This window comes from Furipterus horrens, unplaced genomic scaffold, assembly GCF_987537825.1.
Source record: "Furipterus horrens unplaced genomic scaffold, mFurHor1.1.pri manual_scaffold_5, whole genome shotgun sequence".
NCBI classification, from domain to species: domain Eukaryota; kingdom Metazoa; phylum Chordata; class Mammalia; order Chiroptera; family Furipteridae; genus Furipterus; species Furipterus horrens.
In genome coordinates, this window is record NW_028327175.1 from 190,227,105 (window position 1) to 190,241,974 (window position 14,870).

At 44.0% G+C, this 14,870-nt stretch overlaps 1 protein-coding gene across 27 annotated transcripts in view; it reads left to right on the forward strand.

The window, feature by feature from the left end:
• TCF7L2 (transcription factor 7 like 2) overlaps positions 1–14,870 on the forward strand; it is a 188,860-nt gene that overhangs the window by 72,454 nt on the left and 101,536 nt on the right. For all 27 annotated transcript variants that reach the window (XM_090278607.1, XM_090278601.1, XM_090278603.1 and 24 more), the window contains one exon: positions 985–1,086. In XM_090278607.1, the coding sequence (XP_090134733.1) occupies positions 985–1,086 (102 nt within the window). The remainder of the gene's footprint in view (positions 1–984; positions 1,087–14,870) is intronic.

The following is a 14,870-nucleotide window of genomic DNA, read 5'->3' on the forward strand; positions in this document are numbered from 1 at the left end:
TACACCCTCCAAGCAGCAATTCATGCATTTACCGACTGGCCTTGAGATCGATACCCTTATTAAAAATCTTAGCAGTGTCTTGAGTTTTGTTTGGTTGTCTGAGGTTTTTCCAAGTGAAACAGCTGTAATGTCACTAATAAAAGTCAAATGCCAGGGAGTTGCTTATACATGTGCTAAAAATCTTGGTGACCTGGGAAGCCCCCTTACCTCAGTTTCCCTTATCTGCACAATGGGAAGTTGGATCAGTTGCTTGTTTTAAGTCTCCGCAAAAGCTGACTGTGTCTTTATTTTCTACCTCAGAGAAGGGCAGAGTTAGACATAACTGGCTTATATCTTTATTTTTCTCTCCGTGGTAAACCTGAATGTATTTAAGAATTTCTCCAGCCTTTTGAGATGGGATGTCTACATTGCGTTGTGCCCTGTTTGTGCATCTTTTACCAAGAACTACCTTTGTTTTATAAGCTCTCGGCGTGGATGAGGCATTCCATCCTCGCCTAGTTTGAGTAACTTCCAGTAGAAGACAGTTGCACACATAGACTGAGCTTTCTTTAGAAATGAAGTTTGCTGAAAGAGCAGATTCAGAATTGATGGTCTCCTAGGACACAGACTTGAGACTCCATTTGCTTTCTTCCGCCAGAAGATCTCTGTGTTTCTTCGCTCCCTTTGTCTCCCCCTCCCCACTGCTCCTCCTAAATGAAGTAGTATTAACGAGATGATTTTATCTGAAGCCACCTGTATGTAGTCTGAATGCAAAGAAGACAAAGAAGAAACTATCGTTTTATACATGTACCTATTGAACATGAACTCTAAGGAAGGACCTATCGGTGTTGCATGGTTTTTCTTTTGTTGATACTGACTTGCATGCTTTTAAGCTTTTCAGTTCCTGACCCGTATATCGTGAACCCCAAGAGTTATCTCTTGGGGTAGCTGTTTTGCAACGCCCTTTGGAATTCATAGTCCATGTTTGCTTTGTTTGCTCTCCAGTATCTGCAGATGAAATGGCCGCTGCTTGATGTCCAGGCGGGGACCCTCCAAAGCAGACAAGCGCTCAAGGATGCCCGCTCTCCCTCGCCGGCACACATTGTAGTAAGTAACCTGACAAAAGCAATCACTTCCTTATGGGGTGGTGTGTGTGCATGGAGAAAATGTTCTTTGGTTGATAACAGGCCTTGCTTATCAGTCTTTCCTTCTTTAAGAATATTTTGTTTGGCATATTCTTGGATGTGGTTTATATTTAGAAAGTACCTGTTTTCTCCTATTGGACCTTAGTGATTATTACCTACCTGTTAATTTTCCACCTGTCCTTTCTCCTATTGGGTTAGAATTGAGCTTTGTGGGCTCCAGTTAATAAGTACAATCACCATGGTGTGGGGAAGACTGGAAATGGTATCAAAGCAATTATTTTAAAAACTACAGTACCCAGAGTCTTTCCTGAAAAAGTCATTAGGGAAGATGAATGGCAGGGGGAACTAGAAAACTCAAAAGGGAAGCCCTGGATTTGAGATTTTCCAGCACCCTCCCCCCTCCCTGGTTTATCTTAATTGTTGGACAGATACGTTCTACACTAACATCAGAAAAATTTCTTCTGGGCTGATTGATTGAGCCAAGAAATGAATTTAGGCTTAAATTTAAGCTGTACATCCATGGCTTTGAAACTGTGGGGGTTTAATAGGGAACCATTTGTTTGTAGTACTAAGAGACTACAACATACCATGTGTGCCTACATATATTTTTAATGTACTTTCTAAGGATTTTGTAAGCTCTGAAAGTAGAATTCATAAATTAACCTCTCGAGGAGTTAGCTCAGCCTTATTAGAATATTCTCTTGTATGTATTTATATCATGAGCTGGACTTTATACTAACAATTCATGTATTTTTTATTTGAGTGTCACAACATGCTACCCATTAATATATTTTGCCTCTACGTTACTTGTGATTTCTAAAAATGGCAAAATAATTTTCGTAAGTAGAAAAATCTCAAGAATGCATTGTGTCAAAATTCAGGCTAACTGCCTCTTTATTTTGTAGCTTGCCATAGTTGAGTATATTTAATTTAATGTATTATGTTCCTGTTATAGCAGTATTAAATATATTTATATGTGTATATGTGTGTGTATATATACCACAAAATAATTTATTTCCATAAAGCCACATCTTGGGTCATTGTTTGTGAAAATGTCTTCTGAATTTTTGTCATAAATAAGGCACATAGAAAGAAGGTTGACATTTTCCAGAAACTTCCTCCTTCCTCTAACACCACAATAAAATGGATGCTCATAATTACACCCACTCTTATAATGCCGAGATTGCAGGGCTGGAAGTGACCTTAGGTCAGTTAGGCCCAACCTGCTCTCAGAAAAGGAAACAGGCCCAGAGATGCCTTTAGTGAATTGCCCAAAGTCACACGCTGTGCTAGTGGCCAGAGTGAGGTCTGGACCCAGTTCTCTGCTCTTTTTCCAGGCCCTTCTGGAATGTTCTCTCCTAAGGGAAAGAAAGTAACTTTCCATGGCTGCTTCTGTGTCATCATCAGGGACAGTATCATAGGTATAAACACATTGTTGGCTTGGGGTTCTGATGCAGCTTTCTCCTAGAAAAGTGAATGCCATTAAAACAGTATTTTCACAATTCCCCAAGATTTTTTAAAAAGTGTGATTGTAACAGGGTCTTCGAAGGTAAAAGGAGGGAGCCTATCCCTTTCACGTTTCCTGCCTCCCTGAATTTCCCAGTGTGCGTTTAGGCTTTGAAATTTTTCTGCTTTTGGAAATGCTTGGCAGGACTCACCCACATTTTTTCTAGGTACAGAGAAAGGATGTTATCTTTAAAATCTCTTGGAGGCCTCTTCCCTCTTTGAAGGTAGAGAGGAGATGCAGTTCTTAGAAGTGGTCCAGAGTGGACACAGGACCTCATAGGCAGGGCATGGAGGTCTACGGGCCCCTGCTGGTGAGCAAGAGTGGGGATGTGTCCACTGGGGGAGGGACATGACGGCCCTCCTTTCTACCACTCCCTGCGCCCCCCCCCCCCCCAAATCCTGTAAGAACAGATGCCACAACTTTAGCTTCAAGCATCTTATTTTCATTTGTAGAATTAACAATCTGAGCAGTTGTTAAACCATTTTTGAACCACTGTTGATTTTGTCGAAGGATGCAGCAAGGGGACTTAGGTTGTTTTTTTTTTCTTCCTTCCCTCTGCTGTTTATTTGAAGGCATGTTTACCATAGCAACTCCTTTGGAGAACACCACCCCTTTAGATGGAGACCCTTGTCCAAAGGAGCCACAGCTGGCAAGTGTAATACGATCTCTTACGCTTTCTGCTGTGTTCCTGCAGACCTGGGGAAAGGCCATTGCATTGAGGTTGTGGGTTGGTGGTGAAGGCAGACTCTGGGAGCTGGACAGAGGAGAAGAGCCATAACTTCGACAAAAGGAAACCAAATTTGTGAAATACTTAGTGCTTGTGGCAGCTGACTGGTGTCTTTGGTTCTATGAGTCAACCCTATAATTGTGCATTTCTGCAATCTTCCCCTTACTCTAAGGGGCAAGGAGAGGGATGTTGGGTGCTGGGGGCAGGCTGTGGGGGTGTGAGTAGAGGGAGATGGGAAAGTAGGGCGGAAAAGGCTGGAGATGGTTGACCACATACAGTTTTGGGATCGAGGAGTCCTACACTGTGGGACTACATTTACGATTACATTTTCATTGGACGTGGAGTGATGTGGCTGGGCAGGAACATTGTGCCTGTGTATATATAAAGGGGGCATTCTGCATTATGGCCAGTGCATCATTTGGTTCTACATTGACCAGAAGAATCTAATCTGGTTCATGTTAACGTTCACTGATGAATGGCTAACCTTTCTCCAGACACCAGGCTTTTCCTCACATTTTAGTTTTCATTCTTTTAAATAAAACGTTGTCACATCACAGTGTTTCATCAGACATGTTTCAAAATAATTGTCTCAGGATTGCTTCCTAATTTCTGCGAAATTCGGATTTATTGTGATTTCTGGGCCAAGCTGTTTCATAATGATTTCTGATGTGTTCTTTTGAAAATAGAGAAGTGTTCCGTTTTTGTTAGCAGTCATTGGAGACTATAACTATCACAGTTTGCTAAGAAAATAATGTTTTTTTCCTGGGCCATATTTGGAGCAGAATTCTCACCTGGGAATTAAAAGCATTTTGTCTAAGTATTTTAATCTGATTGGATGTTTTTTTCATGTGGTACAGTGGGTTACCACATTACTAAAAAAATTCATATGTAGAATAAATGTTCTTAGCAAGCAGAATTCAGTTGGTCAAATAGTATTTAAATTAAGAAGCAAGCCCCACAAACTTCAGTTCCTGTAGTGGATACAACATCTTGTTTATTATAATCCAGCAGCTCCTAATCTGTGTTTTGAATAAAGAGGACTTTTATCCTTCAAGGATGCTGTCTTGATTTGGGGGGGGGGGGGGAGGGCTAGCCAAAAAAGTAGGAATTGACACAACAAATCCATTGCTCCCTCCCTCCACCCTCCACCTTCCCCTTCTCCCTACCCTCCTCCATCCTCCAACAACCGCCCCCCCTGCCCGCCCCAAAATCCATCCGCTTCCTAAAGGCTCAAAGACACGAGCCCCAGGTCCACATTTTTCTTCCGCTCCCCGGCCTCCCCATTTTCTAATTCTCATAAGTAGCTCATACTGCTTTCCCTGTGGTGTTTTTACATTTACATTAAAAATTTTTTTTGTCTGCCTCCCCACTGCCTCCCAGACGAGGGCCACGTGGTCTTCGCCTGAGTCGCGGCTGAGCTACCTCCAGCGGCGGGGCAGCGGCGGGGCTGGGAGCTGCTCCCTGGACGCCACTCCCAGAGTCTTTGCTATACAAAGACTTTCATTTAACTTTCTTTGTACCCAGCAAAAAAAAAAAAAAAAAAAAAAAAATTCTGTACCAAAAGTGGTGGTATTTTGGTACAGTATGTATCTTACAAAACGGCAAAAGGCTTCAAAAGGTCCTACCATTTTATCTTGGGGGGTTTCCGTTTGAAGTGGATGTGGAATTCTACCTGAGGGTACATTTCTAAGTGGTTCTGGGTCTCCTGTGTGTTGTGGTGTAATGAGCACCGAGGTGTGGGATGAGAAAGCCGTCTGCATCCCTAGGAGCAAAGCCCTCCAGACTACGGCTGTACTTCTGTTGTTGTTATTGCTTAAATGCTGAAAGCGCGCGGGAGACTCTTCTGAAATCCAGCGCGATGGTTAGAAGTTCAGACGGGTCTCTGCCTTCTGCGTTGAGCATTTTCAAGTAAGCTCAAAGGGCACAGCAAACCTTCTGCTTTTTGTTTCTGAAGAGTTCAGGGTAGGGGGGCAGTGGTGAGGGGCTCTGCTTATGGTTAATAACAAAACACTACTTTGAGAGCATCCTCTTGGTTACCGAATGCATGAGAAATACACGCGGAGGTTTGATGGGTTATTTGACTTGGGTTGCATTCTGCCCTTTCCTGCCAGATGCCTATTGGCAGTTGCTGTGTGCTAGGAAGCTCTGTTGCTACCTCTGAGGTTCAGCAAAACCATCGCAGCCCCTACCTGTGTGGGAGTCATTGTTCCGGGTGCCATGAAGAGTATGGGACCAGAGGGTACGACCAGGGAAATGGGATTTCAGCTGAGAAGTTGGTGAGGATTGTAGGCTGGGACAGCCCGTCCCCTTCCCCCCCCTGGGGAGATGGCATTTAAAATGACATTTGAAAGCTTGTTTGGAGTTGGTCAGGTGAAGGTATGAGGGAAGGGATGGAAAGTAGCAGAACATTCCAGGCAGAAGGAACAACACGTACAAAGGCCCTGGGGGGGGGGGGGATACTTGGCTATGAGAGAAGCAGAAAGCCGGCTATGATGCCAAGAGGACTTGAGGGCACAGGGAGGGTGACCTGGGGGTACGACAAGGACTTGGTGCTGAATCCTCACCCTGATGGGAAGTTACTGAGGGGTTTGGCTTATGTTAAGCTGATGGCAGCGGGGATGGTGAAAGGGGACAGATTTGGAGGGGACATCAGCAGAACTTGCTGATGGGCTAGATGTTGGTATTGAGGGAGAAAGGAGAGCCACAGGTAGGTGGAGGGAGAATGCCATTCACTGAATGGGAAATACTGGAGGGGAGCAGGTCTGGGGTGGAAGAGTGCCCTTTACTTATTTTTTATTCATTCCAGCTTTACTGATTAACATTAATTAAGTTTAAGGTGTACAGTGTTTTGATTTGATACGCTTATAATTTGTAAAATGATTACTGCCTTAGTGTTAGCTAACAAACATCAGGATACAGAGTTATGATTTTTGATTTTGTTTTTTGGTTGTGAGAACATTTAAGATCTACTTTCTTAACAACTTCCAAGTATATAGTACAGTACTGTTAATTATAATCACCATGCTATGCATTAGATCCCTAGAACATACTCATTTTTTTAACTGGAAGTTTGTACCCTTTAAACCAACATCTCCCTATTTCCCGCAACTCCTGGGCCCTGGTAACCAGCATTCAATTCCCTATTTCTTTGCGTTTAGCTTTTTCAGATTCCACCTAGAAGTAATATCACACAGTATTTGTCTGACTTATCTCACTGAGCATAATGCCTTCAAGGTCCATCCATGTTGCACATGGCAGGATTTCTTTTTTTCTTTTTTCTTGGCCGAATATTTATATATATAAATAGACTATTTATAAACACACACCACATTTTCTTCATCTGCTTATCTGTTGACGGACACTTAGGTTGTTTCCGTACCTTGGCTCTTATGAATAATGCTGCAATAAACATGGAAGCACAAACATCTCTTTGAGGTCCTGTTTTCATTTCCTTTGGATCTATACCCAGGAGCAGGTGTGCTGGGTCATGAAGAACCTCTATACTGTTTTCCACAGTGGCTATACCGATCAATTTACCTTCCCGCCAGTAGTACAAGGAGTTCCCTTTTGCCACATCCTTGCTAACACGTTATCTCTTGTCTTTTGATGATAGCCATTGTAACAGGTGTGAGGTATTGTGGTTTTGATTTGAATTTCTCCGATGATTAGTGATTTTGAGCACCTTTTCATGTACATGTTGGTACATTTTATGTATCTTCTTTGGAAAAATGTCTGTTCAGTTTAAGAGCTGTCTTTTTAGAGAAATTAAGATACTTGGTTTCTCGAGCCCCCCAAAGCAATATGGCAATAAGAAGTGGGAACAATCCAAACTTTTCATTTGTTCCTGGAGAGTAATGTCAATTTTCTATCCATTTGTTTAGAATGCATTTAGGGAAGGGTAGAGAATTCTTCCTTTTCTTTCTTTCTTTCTTTTCTTTGTTTTCTTCCTTTCTTTCTTCCTTCCTCCCTCCCTTCCTTCCTTTCCTTCTTTCCTTCTTTCCTTCTTTTCTTTCTTTTTTTCTTTCTTTCTTTTTCCTTTAGATAAGTAGTTTTAATTAGCCTTCTTTTGGTCTTGTGCTTATTGTTGATTCAGTCATCGATTCACATTCATTGATCTCACAAACATTTAGTGATTCTTTACCACATGGGAAAAAAGTATTCTAGACATAGAGAGAAAGTGGAGTCAATGATGAAGGATAGTGACCACAACAGCAAATAAGCCTGTAACCCTTAATGTGTGCCAGGCATTGTTCTCCCTGCTTTATAGTTGCTTTATTATCCGCCCTTTAAGAGGGGAAACTCGGCACTGGGCAGTTAAGCATTTGTCCAGTAGTGGGAGTCGGTGTGTGACAGAAGGCAGCCTGCCTGGCCTCTGAACCCCACCGGCCCCAAAGACATGAGTCCGTGGCACAGTGTGGTCCTCTGAGGGCTGTGGGAGCTACAACCCGTCCCAGGTGGACAGGGCGGCAGGGCTCAGAGACCTGTCAGCGTCTCTGGAGAGTGAGGCATGAGGCTGGTCAGGGATTCGGTTTCTGGGTGTGGCTCCTGTAGAGGACTCGGGACACATTGTGGGGAGGGATGGCGTCTCTAACGGGGCAGGAGAACTTGAGGGATGCTCTGGATGCACTTGTGCTGAATCCTCAAAGCGCTTCCCTGTGCACTATCTCCACTCTCTCCTCTATATACACACTTTCCCCTTGTATTTTTTTTTTTAATTTGTTTTTGTTTTTTTCCACTTAGCTATGACTCAACCAGGACTTTTTAGAATACTTGGCATGTGTTGTCTAGCAGCAGCTGAGTCAGAACTTTCCCATTTCACAGACAGAACCGTGGTAAGGGTGTGTGTTTGTCTAAGGACATAAAGCAAGCCTTGTTTTTATATGGCTCTCCTGAGCCTCGAACCCTGAGAAGCAGGCGACCAGCTTCTCTCCTTTTGGTAAAGCAGTGGTTCGGTTCAGAAGGGCTTTGAAGGGAGAGAGTAGAGTAAACCCCAAGATGTGACCGTCTATGGTTAAAAGCCCAAGCTTCCTTCTCGCCTTCCAGAAAATACTCCGTGGCGAGGAACTCTGAAGTCCTTGAGGTTTGGGTTCACAGGGCGGCATCCGACCACCGTGGCGACGGGGAACGCTTTACCGAGAAGGATTGTGCAAACGCGGTTCTGCCCTCTTCAGATTAGCATCAGAAAGTTTCACAACCTGAACATCACGTGCCACACCGCCCACTGCCGCCCTTTCTGCTCTTTTTGTCACTGTCCCCAAGTCGTCCACGGTCCATACTGTTCTTGAGGAAAGAGATAGGGAGCATTTATCTCATGTATTCCCTTTCCTTTCAGACTAATATGGGCCCTTGAGGAAGTCTTGCCTTCCTGTGGTGATGAGATCCCTCTCTTTGAAACACTCACCCCCTGATCATGTTTTGTGTCCTGTGCTGCTCTTGCTCCATTGACCCCTCTTGAAACTTGGAGGGCCGATGCACCCTCCTCTCATTGCCGGGTCCTCTCTTCACTGTTATCCCCACTTACAGTTCCCATCTTCAGGGACTGACCTGAGACTGTTGAAGGATGGGAATTGCTAATTTTCTATTGAAAATCCTACCTTTAAAATAAGTGAAATTGATTCTTTAAGAAAAGATTTGATTTATTTTTAAAGAGAGATGCAGGGAAGGAGAAAGACAGGGAGTGGAAACATTGATTGGTTGCCTCTCGTAAGGTAAGTCCCCTGACTGGGGACTGAACCCGCAACCCAGGCATGTGGCCTAACGGTAAATCGAACTGGCAGCCTGTTGCTTTGTGGGACGACACCCAACCAGCTGAGCCACACCAGCTAGGGCAGCAATTGATTTTTAAAAGTAGCTTTCCTCATTTGTAAAACTTACGTTCATTGTAGGCAGTTTGGAAACTAGCCCTTAATTTTTCCACTCAGAGATTACTTTATGAATAATTTGGTATATTGAGTATATTTCCTTCTAGACTTTTCCCTCTAGTGTATTTATATTTATATTTATTTTTAATGCCTTTGTGTTTATTTAAAATGAGAATTGATGTAGTGAATGAGCACTTCTTCCAAGTCTTTAAAATTCTTAAGGATTTTTAACCACACAACTGACCATAATATTATACCCCAATTTGCTTAATCAGTGCCCTATGGTTAGGCTTTCAGAGTATCTCCTTTTGTTTCTACCATTCTAAATAATCCTGTATTGAAGACCTTTGTGCCCCTCTCCCCTTATCATTTCCCTAGCGTAGATTCCTAGGAAGAAAAATCAAGAGGACAAAATTTATAAAAAATGTCCTGAGACATAGCTACAAATGATCTTCTGGAAAGGTCTCCATTCTTATTACTATCAGTAGTGTGTGAGAGTTAGACGTACCATGATGGGAATGATTTTCATGTCTCTGGGAAGATTAACAAAAGTTAACTCCACCTTACTCCAGAAAAGAGCATCCCACCATCCAAGTCAACGTCCCTGGGCTTTCACCTTCATGAAAGGCAAACAAAATGATTGCTTCTTAAATGACTAGTGGGTTTTAAATTTAGCTGACATTATTATGATGTTGTAGAATTACATCTGTTCTTTTTAGATACCTCACAGCCGTAACTCCTTAGAAACACCTTATTAGCCAGAACATTTTATGGCGATTTTAGAAGTCTTGGACTATGCTTTTTATAACCTCAAATAATTGTAGAGTTTCTTTAGTTTCGGTAACCCTTCTTTTAATGGCACTTTATTGGTCAGAGTGACCTTGTTTAGGAATATGACTCTGCACCATGTTTTGGGGAAAACATACCTACAGTTCAAAGATTGCTATTCGTTGCTGTGTTTAAGATCAACCCCCAGAAGGCGTGGGGAAAGCGGGCAGCGTCAAATCAGTCTTGACCGTTTCTCAGTGCTGTGTCTTGTGCTCGGGGAAAAGTCTTTGGCAGCTCTGAGCCCAGGTTTCCTGACATTTGTCTCACCGAGTGTTAGTAGGTTACTGGAAAAGGGGGCTCCCTCCTAAAATAGGTTTAGGGGAGCATTGGGCCACATGGTCAGTTTCTTTAGGGCAGAACCTTGATTCGTCTGGGTACTGGAACCTTCATACAGGAGAGCTCCCAACACGTACTTGACTGCAGAACTCTTCTTGGGCCTCTTCAGGGACAAGACTGGAACATACTTCGGAAAATTGTTTCAGTTTCAGCACCTGCTCTGTTTACCAAGTGTGGGAGCCTGTTTTAAATTAACATGGATCGATTTAGAGCTCAACTCATGGCTTTGCCCATGTTTATTTTTCCAGTAAATAAAACAGAAGTGTTCATTTGGCACCCATCCTGTCCTGCTGTTGTTTCTTGTACTGCTGAGTAACTATGTACGGGGCTTGCCGCTCCAGCCAGGCTGTAAGGTTCTTGAAGCCAAAGGACCCCTGGTTTCTTTCTTCGCATGCCACTTTCTCCCCACCTATTGGGGTGCTTTGTTCATTAAGGGGAAAACCAGTTTCTGGTGAGGGGCTGGAGTTGATTTAGTCTGGAACGAGGGTGTCTTCATCATTACCTGAGAGTGTTCAGAATCATCCCGGTGAGCCAAGAGCTGGCCCACATATGTGCTTCCTACATGACGTGGTGGTATGCTTTGGAGAAGCGTAATTTTGGGTTGTGACATTGCGTGAGGTTTGCCAGTAACTGCATAATCTACCCTTATACATTCCAGCTCAGAGAGGAGCGTGTCTAATCGCCACAGTGCCGTTTATGTGGAACTTGGTTAACACAAAAGTTCCAGAAGGCCAGGCTTATAGGGTGTCTGTTGCTTTACAATCTTCGTTTAAACCGACTTGTTCCTTAGGAATCCTGCGGTGGGGTGACTGAATTTTTTTTTAAGGGAGTGGCCAATTGGGAAATTAGCGCTTGATTATTTATTATGGGAAATGGGAATATTTCAGCAGGGATGCGGTAGGGCACATATGAGATGTTCTTGTGATTGGTTTGTTCATGGCTTACAGGTCAGATTTTCACCCTTTTTAGGAAATTAATATGGAGGAAACACCCCTGGGTTTCAGAATTGTCCCTTGGAGTGTACTGGGATCTAAGGAGTGAGGGAGCCTAGAGGGGTCTGGCTTGGAAAGTTCATTGTTGTGTCCCTTTTGCTTAAAAGGATGTGAAAATACAGTGAGTTAGCTGAGCGGCCCAGTATTCCATGGTCAGGAAAGCCAGATTCAGACAATTTTTCAAGTCTTTGCTCTAGCTCCATGCTTTCCCCTGGGTGCCAGATTCAACTTTCTTTTGGATACCAGAATGACATGGGTAAGTTAGCGTAACATGTCCAGATTCAGAATCTTGGATTTCCACCCCTTCCCCACCTGCAAACCTGTTACTCCCAGTATTTAACATAGCAGTAAAGACGGATAACATTTACCAACGTCGTAGGCCCCAAACCTTGCATTCGTTTTTGATTTTTTCTTCTCACATCCCACATTCAGCCCATCAGCCTGTCCATTCACGTATCATGTTAGCTCTGCCTTCCAAGTGTTTGGAACCTGACTACTTTTCACCACCTCTTACTACCTCTGGGGTCCAGTCTCCTGTCATCTCTCAATTGGATGTGGCTGGAGTGTCTACACTGGTCTCCCTGCCTCTCACCTTTGTAATTTTCTGTCCTCCATCCTTCGTCCTTATAGTTTATTCCCACACTTGAGATGGCCTTTTAAATCCTGAGATAGATCATATCACATCCCTTTACTGAAACTCTGCAGGATGGATTCTGTCTTTTGAAAGACACCCAAAGCACTTGGCGCTATCATCTCACTGAAAGGCGGGGCTTTGAGATGCAGGGACTCAGTATGCAGAGCATAAAGGTCAGTTGTACTGGCTGTAGGCGAGAGGGCCGGGGGCCACAGGAGCGCCTGTTCGTCAGTCCTTTGCTAGTGCAGCAGGATGTGGCAGATGTCTTGACCATACCCTCAGTGGGACCCAGTTGCCTCCAACTGTACCTAATCCAAGCCCCGCCTTTCCCCGAAAGCGTGCATTCTGTCCAGCCATAGCTTGTCTGCAATGAGAAGCTCGTGAAGAACTCTGAACAGTGTGATGCAATCTGTTTTCCAGCCAGAGCCTGCACAACGGGTAGATCCGGGCAGTGATTAAATATATCACCCAGGCTGTTGAATAGGCTTCAGTGAGATGGGGTCACCATGCGTCCAGGTGTAGTGGGCCAAAGGCCTGTTCTTCTCGCTCTAAGGGCACAAGCTGCCTATTTTTCTCACTAGGACATTGTCTGTGTTGCTCAGGTGCTGGGAAACTAGCGAGTGTTAAAAAACCCTGAAGAAGGAAGGAAGGAAAGTCTCTAGCACAAGTCTTAAGACTGGACCTGTCCATGACTTCCAGAGACCAGGTCGGTTGCAGAGGCCCCATTATTATGACCTGGCTTTGGACCCCCACCTTATACCTCACCCAGGGACAAATGTGTGATTCTAAGAGAAGTGTTTTTCCCCCACCCAGTCCTGTCAGACTCAAGGAAGAAGCCAACCTTGATGGGTGGAGGTAGAACATAAAATCTAATAAAAGTGTCTCAGTAACAGAAGAGGGGAGCAGGGCTGGGCAGAAGGGCTCCCTGGGTAAACCTTTGGGATGATTCAGTTGAGACTGAGGAAAAAACATTTTTTTGGAAAGAGGTAGCAGCCCCCTTCAGCCAAAGCCTATAAATGAAGGAATGTCTGAAACCCAGAATTGCAACACCCAAGGCAAGAAGACATTGTCAAGGATTGGATTAGTAAGTTTGACTGGAAGAAACCATTTCCATTTGTAGAGTATAGCCAGGCATCTTTCCTCCATTTTCCATCAAGCCCCTTTCCACCCTACTTCCACAAAGCATTTATTGGTATCTTTATTATGCTTTCTTCATAAATTATCAAGCTGTTCTAAAATATTGAGGATAATACCTCTGTGCTAACCTTCCAGTATAAGAAACCAAATGTTAAAAATCGAGTAGAGCTCTGAAGATAACATTTACCTCTACACCACTTCCCCCCTGCTAACAGCATCCCCGGCCACACTCTCACCACGGGGAAGTACCTTTGCCCTAGGCCCCTGGTCCTGAGAGACATGTGATTGGGCACCGGGGCAGGTGCTTGCAGCGAAGATATTTATGAGTCCTCACTAGGAAGAGAGGGTCTAAATCTGTGGCTCTTAGCAACTACTGTGACACACAGATAAGTGTGCCTGTGCGCGTGCCACTGAACGGAGGGTGCACATTTGCAGATTAAGTTGTATGGGGGAGGAGTTTCTGGTTGATGCCATTTAATTCTGTATAGCCAGCTCCAATCCTGGATTATCCAGTTAGGAAGCCAGCTAGTTTGACATGGTTTTCTGTCACTTCGACCAAGTACTGTTTTCCAAGCCTTAATCAAAAAGTTGTTCTTTTGAATTTTCAATTCTTCTGAATTAAAAATGCTGGGCCATGAACGGATTCTCCTACTATGTCAATAGAGACCAAGGTGAGCAGAACACACTTGCCTTTTTAAAAAATGGGTTGATTTGTGCTGATCTGAGACTTGCTTTCCGAGGGAGACATGCACAATTTTCTCCTACAAGAATTTTTTTAGAGGGAGATTTGTATGAAAATATGAGCAGTTTCCATGGTTTCCTTCTGTGGTCCTGGGGAATTTTGATAATGAACTTTAGGTATTTTCATGAAATTCCTGTTTTTATACTTCTAGTTTCTCGATTTTCTTTAATGTTTGCTACTTAACGTACTCATCTTTGCCCCAAAGCTCTCTTATTCCGCAGGACTATTAAGAAACAGCCAGTTAATGAATGGTATTAAGTCCCACCCCTTTTGTTGAGAAGTGTGACAAGAAACCGACATAAATAAGGAGTTGCCACTGCAGCCTCAGCGATCTCCTCTCCTTATTAACATGTATGACGTCAGGAGCACTACTTTCTCATCACAGACGGTAGCAAAATGAGCCCGCAGGTGTTTGTTTGATTACAGCTTTACTATTTGATGAAACGTCTTCTCCATTTTCCTTTAAAACTCATCTAAACCATGGAAAGGTCTGCAACTCCAAAAGAATAAAACCGGTGTTCCAAGGACTTGGAGCAGAGGGAAGTGCTTGTACCTAGACTGTAGGCTGGGCAGCATCTGCTTGGAGCCTCCTTGCGTTGAGAGCTTCTGAGGCCTTCGGGCTCAAGGGACAGAGTGACCGCCTTCTTGGATTACTGTAGGCCAAGTTTGAAGGACGACGGAGGAAGGGGCAGGACAAGTGGTGAGCATAAAGCAAAAGCCAAGGAGGGATTCTACCACCAAAAATGATTGCAACCCACACTTCGCAGCCCGGGCCGCCCACGAGGCAAAGATGGAGGAAGTCGTGTGTAGAGGGGACGAGGAAGTTAAGGGGAGGAGCGGTTGCAACCATAGAGCTCTGTTGTAACCAGAGAGTCCTTCCCAGAGGCTTCGTGCTCTGACCTAGGGTGTTAGAGCTCTCCCTGCAGGCCCTCCCGATTCCTGTCCAGGTTAAGATGTCCGCCATAAATTCTAAGCCGTCACA